Genomic DNA, 12,430 nt, shown 5'->3' with positions numbered 1-12,430 from the left:
TATTAATCTGGGTATGGTGACTCCAATACTTTCAAGGGAGTAGGATAGTTGCTCAAAAGTTGTGGCTGCTCACAATTCTGTTCAGGGTTTCAAAGTGGACTTACGTACATTGTACCTCCCAATGAAACTGGTTCCCATTATTTCCCTTTCAATGACAACCCTGAGAAGCCTCAATCCTTAACCTCCCGGGTCCCCTCAATTTTCTAATCCACCAGACTTTGAAGAATTTTGCAGGATTGAAGAATATAAAAGTCAAAATTAGTATTATTGTACATAGGCCTTGATCCCTCTACAAAAAAAAAATTGATGTACACAGATAATGCCATTGGTTTTTCTGTGCAGTGGAAGATTTTGAAGGATTCATGAAGGTTTCTAAGTAGGCCTATCCCCCGCAAAAAGTTGTGGGAGTTCGAATAAACAGCACGACCATCTGTTCCAAGAGGTATGGACATCATTGTACCGTGGGGAGCAACCAAACAGACATTCTGTTCTCGTTCTGGATGATCAGTCTTGTTCTGAATGATCAGTTGTTCGGTCTGTTTACCACAAACGTACATCTGGAGGCTTGCTTTTAAGTTTACTTCATGTTTCAGTTTTGGAAAACCATGCCACCGTCTCTTTAAAATCTTCATTTGCAAGTGCATGATGTAAACATGCAGGTGATGAGAGAGTGAAAACGAATTTGGCTCCTTTCAAGTTGAATTATTGCCAGTGCTCTCTCTGCTTAGCGCTGCAAACAAAGATGTCAATAACCGCAATCAGTTATTGGAAAGAAGGAAAGATACATCACGTAAGCACCGTCTATATGTCGATAATGTTACTCGACTAGTTGACAATATTTTGATATTGATATCACCGATAGCAAGTTTTTGATCATATTGAAATATTTTTTGATATTGAGGAATATCGAAAATATTAAAAATGTGTCAGATTATTGTCAAAATAAAACTGTCACTGTCAGTGCTAAGATTTGTTTTAAAAAGTTTGAGCAATATGCTCCAGAGAAAGCCATAGGAAAAATGGGAGTTAAATTTTTCTTCAAAAATATTGAAAATGTGTCAGATTATTGTCAAAATAAAACTGTCAGTGCTAAGATTTGTTTTAAACAGTTTGAGCAATATGCTCCAGAGAAAGCCATAGGAAAAATGGGAGTTAAATTTTTTCTTCAAAAATATTGAAAATGTGTCAGATTATTGTCAAAATAAAACTGTCAGTGCTAAGATTTGTTTTAAAAAGTTTGAGCAATATGCTCCAGAGAAAGCCGTAGGAAAAATGGGAGTTACATTTTTTTCTTTTATTTAAGTTCTACACATGGGATAATTGATATCAAATATTCTCGAGATTGGATTTCAGATATCGATTATTGAAAATAGACGGTGCTAAACATCACAATGTTCAAATGAAACGAGGCTGTAAAGTGTATGAAGGCTGTTGGCCTGTAGACATGTATACATAGCCTACATTCACTTGCACATGACAATTAAAATTTCCACAGGCAGATATGGTGAGGCATGTTTACAAACTGCCAATTAGACACATTCCCAACACGTCCAATTGGTTTATCATGTCATCAGATCAATATCCTCATCAAGTGGCCCATGGTGGGGCCTGCGGCACTTTTTTCAATTAGCCACAACATGGAGGGATAGACCGGCACATCAGTGGAACCAATCACCACTGCCTTTCACACATTATCAGGATCGGAAATCAATGGATGTTATCATGTCGTAAACTTGAACATCATGCATGAAACGGCCTGTCTCTACACTGACAGCTGCATCGAAGTACATCTTTTTTTCTCCATATGACTCACCATGCAGGGTTTCTACGAATTCATAATATTTTACAAATATTTCTAAATTTTGTATTTTTTATTTACTGAGTATTTCTGGCTCAACATTTCCTCCAAAAATATTACTCTATAACAACACACATGCTGTCATGGAAAAACAAATGAAACTTGTACATGTAGTGCGTGGCTTAAATTTCAAATGAGACAAATTTAAATAATGTATTCCACATGTATTGTAAAAAGATTTAAGCAGAAAATTGAATTTTAAAACGAGAACATTGCCAGTTGAATCTATTTTTAAATGTGCATATTATTATGCATGTTTGTGAGTAGATCTGATACACGCATACTGTTTGCAGTGAGAACTACGGGTAAGATTTAATCTTTTCCAAACAATTGCACGTATGCTTTTATATACCTTTGTAATATTCTGAACTATGTACGTAAGCCCAACGTAACGTACATGTATGTACCACTCTGACTGCAATTCATTTAGAAAAGGAATCTCCAACAATAATTATCAAAATAGCAATGCAAATTTTACAATTGATAATAAATTATGCAACTGACTGTCATGTAAACATCCAAGTCGTGCACATAAAGTAACAATGTTTTTCCCTTAAAAATTATAACTGGTTTGTACACTGTATGTACACCAAAAAACTGTGTGAAAAAAAGAATCTTTTTAAACATTGACAGATTCAGGATTTTGTGGGGCATTAATTTTCCCAACCATTACTTGTGTACAATTTATATACTGTAAATAAAAAAAAATGTACTGTGCATTCAGTGTAGCGAGTTGTCTATATGTACCAGTACATTTCATTTTCAAAGTTCTGTTACCAGCGTTATGGTTTTAAGTGCATTTGAAATTTATTAGAAACTGCTGGCGAACAGCGGTGAGTCATAGCATAGTTGGTTGACAGGGAGACCACACACGGGGCAACTCCCTTCATTAGTGCAATCAAAGTACATGTTCATACAACCTACCCACAGGAATAAAACATAACGAGAATGCGTAGTCTACCGGTACATGTGAACTTATGTACACTGTACATACTCATTGATTTCTACAGGGAAGATAGTCACAAGGGAAAAATGCAAAGCTTAGCCCAACGGTCAGAAATGAATCAGATTTTTGAGAGAGAGTCACGCTTCGTCCGCGATGCTTGCTCCAGGAGGCACACCCCACCCGCTGGGGACAAATATGTGTGTTGCTGTGGCAACAAGGGATGCAAGCTGAGAATTGCTCACACGCTCGAACGGCGTGCGCTCTTTGTCCGACAGATGCAGCCTGTGTGATAAAAGGTCTTGGATAGAAACAGGAGCTGGGTTGGAAAATTGGCAAAATTTGCACTCATATTGATTTGATTCTGATTTTCTTTGTTGCACACAAAATGGCAATACATCTATGTGCACAAACGAAGGGCACAATTTTAGTCAGACATTTTTCATCTGTATTTGAACAAAAATGGGTGTGCTCAGTCGAATTTGATATCTGTGTAATATTTTGTAAAGATGATGAAATTAAATAATATAGTCTTTGATTTGATGTAGAATTTCTAATTGGCCCTATTTATTAAACATTGGTCAAATTGATATCGAAACTGATATCTGAAAGAGAAAGATGTCATTGTGAGACTATTGAACATATTTTAGACCCGTTAATATTAATCAATCAAAACATGTTTATTGTATAAATTTATTTGGAATGTTCATCAAAATAATTCCTACCCCCCAAAAAATCCTTTCATTTGGCATTTATAAGAAAAAATGACATCACTATTAGATGATTTACATTTGGCAAAGCGCCACAAATCAATTCTCAATTTACTTGTTTGTAGCAGTGACAGCTTAAAATAAAATACAGCTTGCCAATGTTGAACAAAACAACACAAAGAATTCCTATAAATAAATTTCGGTTTCCCCCTCTTGCTCGAATGCCAAACACTGGCATTCTTGTTCTAATTTGTTGAGTGAGCAACTCTGTTGGGATACCGTGCACTATCTCCGGCCTTCTGCCCGGGCACAAATTTGCAGTTAGCGGCATGCATCACATTCCGCCAAATTGCAAAGTCTTCGTTTTAATGCATCGCCATCCATCAAATGTAACACCGTAATTACTATCATAACATGACCTTTTGTTCAACCAAGGTGTTATCATGTGCATACTGTACACAAACATTTTTTTTTAAAACCGTGAACAGACGTTCTGAAATGCAAAATATTTTGCAATCCAATACGTTTTGAGGGCATCAAAATGTGATACTTTACGTTGAATTTGAAGTTGTTTTCACAACAAACAATGTTTTTAATAATGCTGGTGAAACTGCTACGTACATTGTAACTCATGGACTATTTGCACTTATTTTGCTAGCCTTGATCAGAGACTGGATTTGGATCAAAAAGATGAATCAAATTCAGTCTTGGCAATATTGGCAGCGCTACCCAGGAAATTCCAAGCACACCTCACGCCCGCTGGATTCAAGCTAATGCATGCGCGTGAAGTATGCTCAGAATTTCCTGGGTAGCGCTGCCAATATTGCCAAGACTGGATTTGATTCATCCGATTGATAGAGACCTCCACCGCCGCAGCAACTTAACCACATCTGTCACGGGACGGGCTGCAAAATAGGGGAATACAAATTCAAATCCAGCCTTGGACTTAAAGACTATTATTTTGCATGATCACAGTCAAATTGTATTTTAAATATAATCAGGTATTTTCTTTTCCTTTTAACGCCGTTTCCGGTGATATGCAACAAACCCTTAGGGAAGAAATTCTTTGATACATGCATTTCAGTGGACTCAGTACAGGTACATGTATTTGATGTAATTCACTTTCATAATGGGGTTATTGGACCGTGTAGTTAAACTGGATGTCCTCAAAAGTACATTATTTCTGCTTCCTGTTAACTGGCACGGATCTATTGAGAAATTCAAAAGCCTAAATAATTCTTTACTTTGGTTGAGTTTTCTTTTTTTATGAGATGTTGAAATTATCTAGACTGTTCTCTACTGTAGAAGGGAAACTTGTGTGAAGGCTATACATTACACTGTGGTGTTGGTCCAAACTGGGACCTGGAGTGTTCTTAAACGGGCAAAACTAAATCAGGCCAACTTTACTCACTCTTTAGCCAGCAAATTTCTGCAAAAGTTTCATTGAGAAAAGACAAGGTCCTTACATGTAGCAGTATTGCACCAACCAAGTCTGAGTCGATTCAGTTTTCAAAGGAGACTTTGCTTCAATATTTTGCCTATGAGAGGGAAGTCAAATGATTTCAAATTGAGGCTAAAGACTGGTACCATGGTCCAACTGTTTGAAAAGACTGACCTCTTCAGTGTCATTAGTCTGGTGACTGTCTATGGAGAAATGTGTAGTATATAGAGACTAGTTCCTAACTTGCCACATGTTTCGTTTGGCACAGTTGATTGATGCAGTACTGAAGCTGTGTTGGACTGGTTGTTTCAGGTGCCAGTCTATTTTCTTGTATTGCATGTTTTATTGATAGTCACAAATTTTCGGACTTGTGTTGGTAATTAATTGTATGAAGTATTTAAGTTTTCATACATTGCGTGTGTGTGTACATGTGGGGGGGGGTCCAGACTAATACTTTGAAAACGTGATTTTCTCGATTATGAAAATTAAATCAGTTGAATTATGTATCAATTTTTCCTTTAAGTTTGAAAACACTCATTTTATATTTTCAGGTACCCAAGAACTTGGCAAGTTGGGTTGTGTGTTGGACTGTGTTGGATTGAGCAGGAAACTCATACGAGTATAAATATAACCGTCGGACTCTGTTGGATTTAGCAGGGTAGTCCTGGGGAACTACTAACTAAATGGGTTAGGGTTAATTAATATAATGACGGAGAATATTGTTTCAATTTAATTATTTACAGACGTATTTCCAAAAGCACCGTTGAAGAAAAAAAGCAGAATAACAAATAATAACAATAATCCCCCCCCCCAAAAAAAAATAGGCCTAAACCATTGTAAATAAAATGATCTAAAATACGATAAAAGAACTGAATTTGAAGACACTGTCAAAAAATACAAATTATGAATAACAACACCAAGAGTAATATTAATAAGAAGCAGTACAGGAAATATGCAGGAAGTATTTGGAATGAGCCACCGTAATTCGGGTAACTGTGCTTACCGGATGAAGCAATCCAGACGCAACTGTGCAAGAACCAAGCAGCTAGCATCCACGACCATCTACCGCAGTAAATCCTTCTTGTGCTGGTATATCTCTTGCTGGAAGAGTTCCCAGTTTGGTTGTCTGCACTCCTGTCCATCATTTCTGTTTTAAGAGAACATCTGCAACCACCGGCTAAGCCTACGGCCATTGTGATAATTTGGTACACGGCGTTCACAGTGCAACACTGCAGTAACGGTATAGTCTGTATACACTAACTGTTGTGTGCAGGACCAACCTGCTTCCACTGACGCGAATCCAATTCCAGCCCCCAAAAATGATCACAAACTCAGTTTCACCAAATCATCAAACATGTCAAAGAATACTCGTTCTCTTACCCAGTGCATCAACACTCATATTCTTCACTTATAAATTATGCATCGGAGTTGAATATTTCTCAAAGCCGAGTAATAATAGTTTCATATGAAAATGGCTTGGTTGGTGTCGAAGTATTCAGTTTCCACTAGCATCGTTTACCTTCCGGATCGAGTGACTGGTCCTGCTGGAGACTGTCACGCGTTGATAATAAATTCGTCACTTCTCGTAAAATCCAATCAAGAAAAACAACGTTCGCGTTCAAACCTGACACACAATCCATCCATCCATTTGCATGCGTGGCAGAAAACAAGACTTGTATTATTCGTGGGTCACTTTCCACCGACATTAAAAGTGTATTTTGTTAATTTTTGTGGCTCAACAGTTTGTCAGTTTGTAGCCTTTTTAAACCGTAGACGGGCGTCGGTGGTGGTACGGTGGACGTGCATGACCAGTCTACGTCTGCCTGCGATACTGCGATCGAAGAGCTGCTGCGTATATCCCCATACATTGACGTACGTACAGCATCCGTGTACGAATCGTGTACACGCAGTCTGTTGCTCACTGGTAGCCAATTCATTTGAGGCGAAACATGCATCAAATTGTACATGTAGTTCCACTGGTGCCCGTTATATCTATTTAAAAACCATTACTCCATCCACATCTGAAAGAAAAACTTGTAAAAAGGAAAATGAGCTAATTATTAAAACAGTTACTCATAGAAACCTATTTGAAACCAAAAGCGAATGCTGACTTCTGTGTCCATTGACTGCCTTGGAGAATATTGTTTCACATACAGTCATGCTTTACGCTTTGGTCAGACACTCTGAAGTTGTTTGTGAGGGCGCTATTGCAATATCTGGAGATTGCGAGAATTCTACGAGCATCGAACTCATGCAGTGGCGTATTAAACTGGGTCCAATTTGCGGGTGGCACTGAATTGATGGGACCTCTTTTTTGAAGGGACATGTCATTGGTTTTTGGTGTGTTTTTTTTTTTTTTTTTTTTTTTAAATAATAAGCTCATACATTCTCTGCTATCCCCCAAATTCTGAGCGGGGGTGGGAGGGTTGCCACGCCAACGTCCCGGGAGGACAGGAGGGGGTTTTACAGTTATGCCACTAAATTATTTTTGTCGACATTGCATGATTTTTCCCTACGTAATTCCGTTTAAAAATGTGATTAATATAACTTCATAGGAAAAGCAGGATGAGGATGCAATGCTATAATTTCAAATATAACAAAATTTCCAGAAATCCGAACCAGCATTGCTTCATATATATATTTTTGAGGCCTAGACCGTACCAATTATTTAGAACTTCCTTGTTTTTTTTATGGACCGGTTATAACCATAATTGATATTTGTATCCATTTATATGAAGTTACCGTGAAATTCCCCCTTGGGAGGATTTTATTTTTTCCCCGTCGTACATTCAAAAGTCCGTGTACGAGGAATAAATCAAGTGGTTTTTTTTTCAGAAATGAGAAAGGCAGTGGCATAGCCAGGAATTTTTCAGTGGGGAGGGGGGGGGGGCGCTGGGGGGATGGAACATTTCATGGGGGGCGTCATGTAGATCAAAAATATTTTTTTTAGAAACTCGAAATCTCAGTGGGGGGGGGGGGGGGGGGCGACTGGGGGGCGACAAGGTTTCATGGGGGGCTGTCCCCCCCCCCACGCCCCCGTGGCTACGCCACTGGAGAAAGGTAATTATTTTGTCTGTTTTCTGTGCAAGTTTTTTTGTTCAGAGTATTTAAAGGGTACATACCATGCGTATCGGTATATGACGAGTGGGAAGCTGAATTTTGTGGTTCATGTATTTCCGTATTAAAATAGAAATACTGACGCGTGAATGTTGCTACTTACATGATTTTTTTTTATAAAGTAACTAGTTAAAGGCAGACATGTTTGTACTTTATTACTATGATATTTTTAATGGAGCAAGCCTTGTGCACTTTTTGGGAGTCAGGTTAGGTAGCGGTACTTTCCTCACCTTCCACGGCTCTGGCCCTGGTTCGATTCCTGCCCTAATTCCTGCCCTGTTCCACATGTGGATTGTGTTTTCAGTCCCTACCTGATTCCGTGGGTTTTTCCCCAGAATATCTTTCTGAGGCACATGTATGTTATTTAGTAGCAATTAAGGGTTTTCCTCCCACCTCTAAAACTGTCATTCGTATCATCGTCTCTCTATATTCGTGCCTAGGGCGCTGTTGAGGAATCTGTGGTTTCATCACCAGAAATAATTAATCACTAAATCATTTTAGTTTTTTGTTCTAACTCAGTAACTTTTTTTGACACTATACAGCCTTTAAACAAATACATTGACGAACAACAAGTGATTCACTAAAATATTATACAAATTTGAACTTTTAACTCATTCCACATTTTTACATCACGAAAACACATCATTTTGTTATCTACGCTCACTCTAATACATGTTTTTGTTTGTGCACTTAAATTTAGACTTAAATCGTGGAAAAAAGAAAATTTCATAGCTGCAAAAATGTTTTTCCTTTTTTTTTCTTGTTTTGGAAAATGATTAAAATTTTCGTTAAGGACTACTAACAGTTCATTTGCGTAAACTTAATAGAGATGACGAAGAAATATTTAACCGAGATCCGGATTTTATAGTAAAGCACTTGAATGAGTACATTGACGGGGATAATATGTGAATCTCTAAAGTAAACTAAAAATCCTTCGACGCAGTTCCTTCTCAAACAATTTAGGCGGCAATGCTTCCCAGTCGAAAAGTGTGTGTAATTGAGAGAGAAGTCGTATTTTAATTGTCCGAGCATTGACGGCAAGTGCGAATTGTGATCCATTGCAGTCTGAGAATGATATTGTCCGAGCATTGACGGCAAGTTATCTTTCGGTCGAAATCTGTTTACAGTTCAAAATAGTAACAGTTGTTGGTTGCCTTGTAGTCGGTGACATCAGCCCCAAGATGAATGACGTCATTGAGTTGACACATCTTTTCTCTCTTGCTGCTCTGCCAGAGATTAAAGGAGCGGCATCGCGGATCGGCCCGGCAAGCCCAGCCACAGTCAAGCACGCCCTCTGCCGTCAGATTCTTGATGTCGTGATGGAGGAGGCACCGCTGGGGGACACGCCCATCGGGACCGGTGAAGGTGTGGTAGGCTGGCATCGCCGAGACCGTCATCTCACAGGCTGCATGTTTGCGGTTTTTGCTACCGCAAGGCGCATTGTCGGACCATAAGCCCCCGGCATCGTGTATCGTCATCCGGGCGCAGTTACGCTGGTTGTCGGTGAGCGGATTGCCAGGATACCAATTTGAAAAAGCCAGAGGTTGACCTCCGCACAGCCAGATACCCTCTTGGGCCGCATCCGTACAGCCGATCCACATACCGTTAGTCTGTGGCCCCACTGACTTCCAGATGAAGTCGTTTTCTTCCCGCGAGTTGGGCACGGCCAGACTGCTTCCCGGCCGGTTACAAGCCTCCGAGGCCTCAAACCAATTCATCCTGTTAGGGAGTCGGATGTAGCAAGATTGCTGCCATTTCAGCCAGCCAGGCGGACATGAGGCGTAGAGGGCCTGGCAGCTTGGTAAATTGATGAAAATCGAGACAAGTATCAGAACAAACCTTGCTGTCCACCAAGCCATCGTACCGTTGAATGCTGTCAACTATACGTGTGTATGATCTTTATATACTCACTGCGCAATTTGAAATCGTGTACTTAGTTTAGGGACGCATATAAAGTGCAATAAATTATTCATCTCAAGTACATGTGCTCCTATTAACCATCATGGCGCCTGCATTCGTTGGTAGAAGAGAAACCTTGGAAAAAATCCAAATGAGGCAACCGTTTAAAGTATCACTGCATTGTATATACCTAGTATAACAATGAAGTATATAAGTACAAACATAATTATTGTTCCAGGGAGAGACGCTGAACACAAATAAATTGTGTTCTTATATCCTGAAACTATTGAAAATATATTCTGAAAATTCGTAGAAAGCGGCAAATGCATGTTCTAGAAATTTAGAACTGATAGAGATCTTGTTTTCTATATATTTTTGCTTTGACATTCCATCATGATTAAGACAGAAAACCAACCTTGCATTTTTTTTCAATTTTGGCCAAAATATGAAATTGCTCAAAAGTTGCTGGAAAGATGCCTTAAGGGCCCTAGAACACATGCCAAATCGATTTCTGGACAGATGTGCTATTAGAAAGGAAAATTCCGTCGAAAATATAAGGAAAATTCACTAAAAAAATGAATGTCTTTTTCTCCCAAAATGGATGATTTTTGCCCTAATCTTCAAAATTGTGCGAGTTAGAGTATTGATTGGTGTTCCTCTTGCATCCAGATGAACTTCTGCCTTGTTTGGTGAAAAGTCATTTTTTGGCCAAATTTGACTGAAAATGTAAGATTTAATATTAAACCAGAGTACATTTTACTACATTATAATATGTTTCTACATTAAAAAAATATCAACGACGTAAAAACATTTGAAATATGCTTCACAACTGGTAGGTTGCTGTTTCGTCTAGTCTTTTCATCTGGTATTAAGTTGTTGAGATCAAGTGAAATATCTCACGACAGTTTGCTTGTTAACCATGCTTTGCATGATGATTTCGATACCATAATGACGAATACACGAAAATTATCATGACGGTGACAACAGCACTCGACTGGTAAGTAAAGAAAACGACAATAATAGCTTTGTTGAGTGTATACTGCCTCGAAGGTCGGAGAGTTTATTGATGTGGAACACTTGAAAAAATGGAAGTCAGGGCGTATGGTTTCCACGGTAAAGCATCAATAAGTAAACGATTTTACGGTCTGCCTAGAGTGTATGCTTTTTTGTGAGTTTGTGATGTGGTTGAGAAAACAACCGGCAAGACTCAATGCTTCAACATGTACGCATTAAGTTGTTTGTCTTCAGGAGAATGCTTGGCTTTTACAGAGGAAAGGGTTTTAATACTATATCCAGGTTCAATTCACTATTTGTGCCAATCCCTGTAGGTAACATGCAGAGTGCTATACACGCCGGGGTTGCTTGATCTGTGAGGTCACCGTCGGTAGAGTTTTGGGACCTGAGTAAAAAAAAGAAAAAGAAGAAATACACGTACGTGTATGTATTGCTTCAGTCCTCGAAATCCTCTTCTTGGGAATATTCTACCTTACTATAATGATATCTACACGAGCATTCATTTCCTGTTTGAATAAGTTATCGTTAATATGAAAACGTTAAGTACGATTATATGCGATCACAGTGCACGCAGAGAAAACTCTCGCCGATCGGATAATAGAGTGCAACAAGTTAATGAATGGTTGGTGCAATTGACTTATATGCGCACTTATTAGGTACATGTACTCAAGGCGCTGGAAATTATGTCGATTATTAAAGACAGGTGAATGATGACAGTGCCGACAGCATGACGGCGGCCAGAGCAAAATGACTGTGGCAAAAAAATTGTAGCACAGTTGTTGGGTGCCTTGAAGTATATGCCATCAGCCACAAGACGAGTGACGTCATTGAGTTAACACGTTTTCCATTTTGCTGCTTTGCCAGAGATTAAAAGAGCGGCATAAGGGATCGGCCCAGCACGCCCAGCCACAGGCAAGCACGCCCTCTACCGTTAGATTCTTGATGGTGATGGAGGAGCGGCATCGCTGGAAGACACGCCCATGGGGACAATGGAAGGTGTGGTAGGCTGGTAACGAAGAGGCCGATACCTCATTATGTTGTCGATTTGTGGTCGTGTGGATTAGGTCGTCATTCGGGCACAGTTTCTCCATAGTACTGGTTGAATCTATCCTAACCCAGCTTGTGCAGTACACTGCAGGTTGATCCCCGCACATACACGTTCGTTTATGGTGTAAATCGAGGATTGTTCTATTGTTTCTCTTCCCTTTTTCTTTAATTAGACTTTTTTGCAACAGCTCTGCTGGTTTTGTACACGTTTTCTAACAGAGAAGTCCTCGATTTGGTTCCTGTCCTCAATTCATCGATGCCTGTTGCACGTGTGTGTCCTCGATTTACACCGCAGCCATGCATGACACACACTTGGGCCGCACACATACACACAATCCAGAGAATATCAGATTTTTAATCAACATGTCTGTTGCCGCCGAGTACGCCTTTGTTGACGCAAA

General features: G+C 39.3%; 2 protein-coding genes across 4 annotated transcripts in view; both read right to left on the bottom strand.

The window, feature by feature from the left end:
- LOC119738772 (protein sidekick-2-like) overlaps positions 1-7,001 on the bottom strand; it is an 82,992-nt gene extending 75,991 nt beyond the window's left edge. For 2 of the 3 annotated variants that reach the window (XM_038213727.1, XM_038213728.1), the window contains exon 1: positions 5,956-7,001. In XM_038213727.1, the coding sequence (XP_038069655.1) occupies positions 5,956-6,145 (190 nt within the window). In that variant the 5' untranslated portion in view covers positions 6,146-7,001. The remainder of the gene's footprint in view (positions 1-5,955) is intronic. The other variant, XM_038213729.1, reaches the window with a different exon arrangement.
- Positions 7,002-8,692: 1,691 nt separating this feature from the next.
- LOC119738488 (galactose-specific lectin nattectin-like) lies at positions 8,693-9,965 on the bottom strand. Its single transcript, XM_038213392.1, has one exon. It carries the CDS (start codon positions 9,926-9,928, stop codon positions 9,191-9,193), a length of 738 nt encoding a protein of 245 aa, XP_038069320.1. The 5' UTR covers positions 9,929-9,965; the 3' UTR covers positions 8,693-9,190.
- Positions 9,966-12,430: the final 2,465 nt, after the last annotated feature.

The sequence above is a fragment of the Patiria miniata genome, unplaced genomic scaffold (assembly GCF_015706575.1).
Source record: "Patiria miniata isolate m_02_andy unplaced genomic scaffold, ASM1570657v1 HiC_scaffold_3, whole genome shotgun sequence".
Lineage (NCBI taxonomy): Eukaryota > Metazoa > Echinodermata > Asteroidea > Valvatida > Asterinidae > Patiria > Patiria miniata.
Note: the sequence above shows the minus strand (reverse complement) of the source record. Positions and strands in the feature narration are given on the sequence as shown.

Coding starts and splice junctions, on each gene's coding strand:
- LOC119738488 (XM_038213392.1), bottom strand. CDS start 9,928: ATGGCTTGGTGGACAGCAAGGTTTGTTCTGATACTTGTCTCGATTTTC.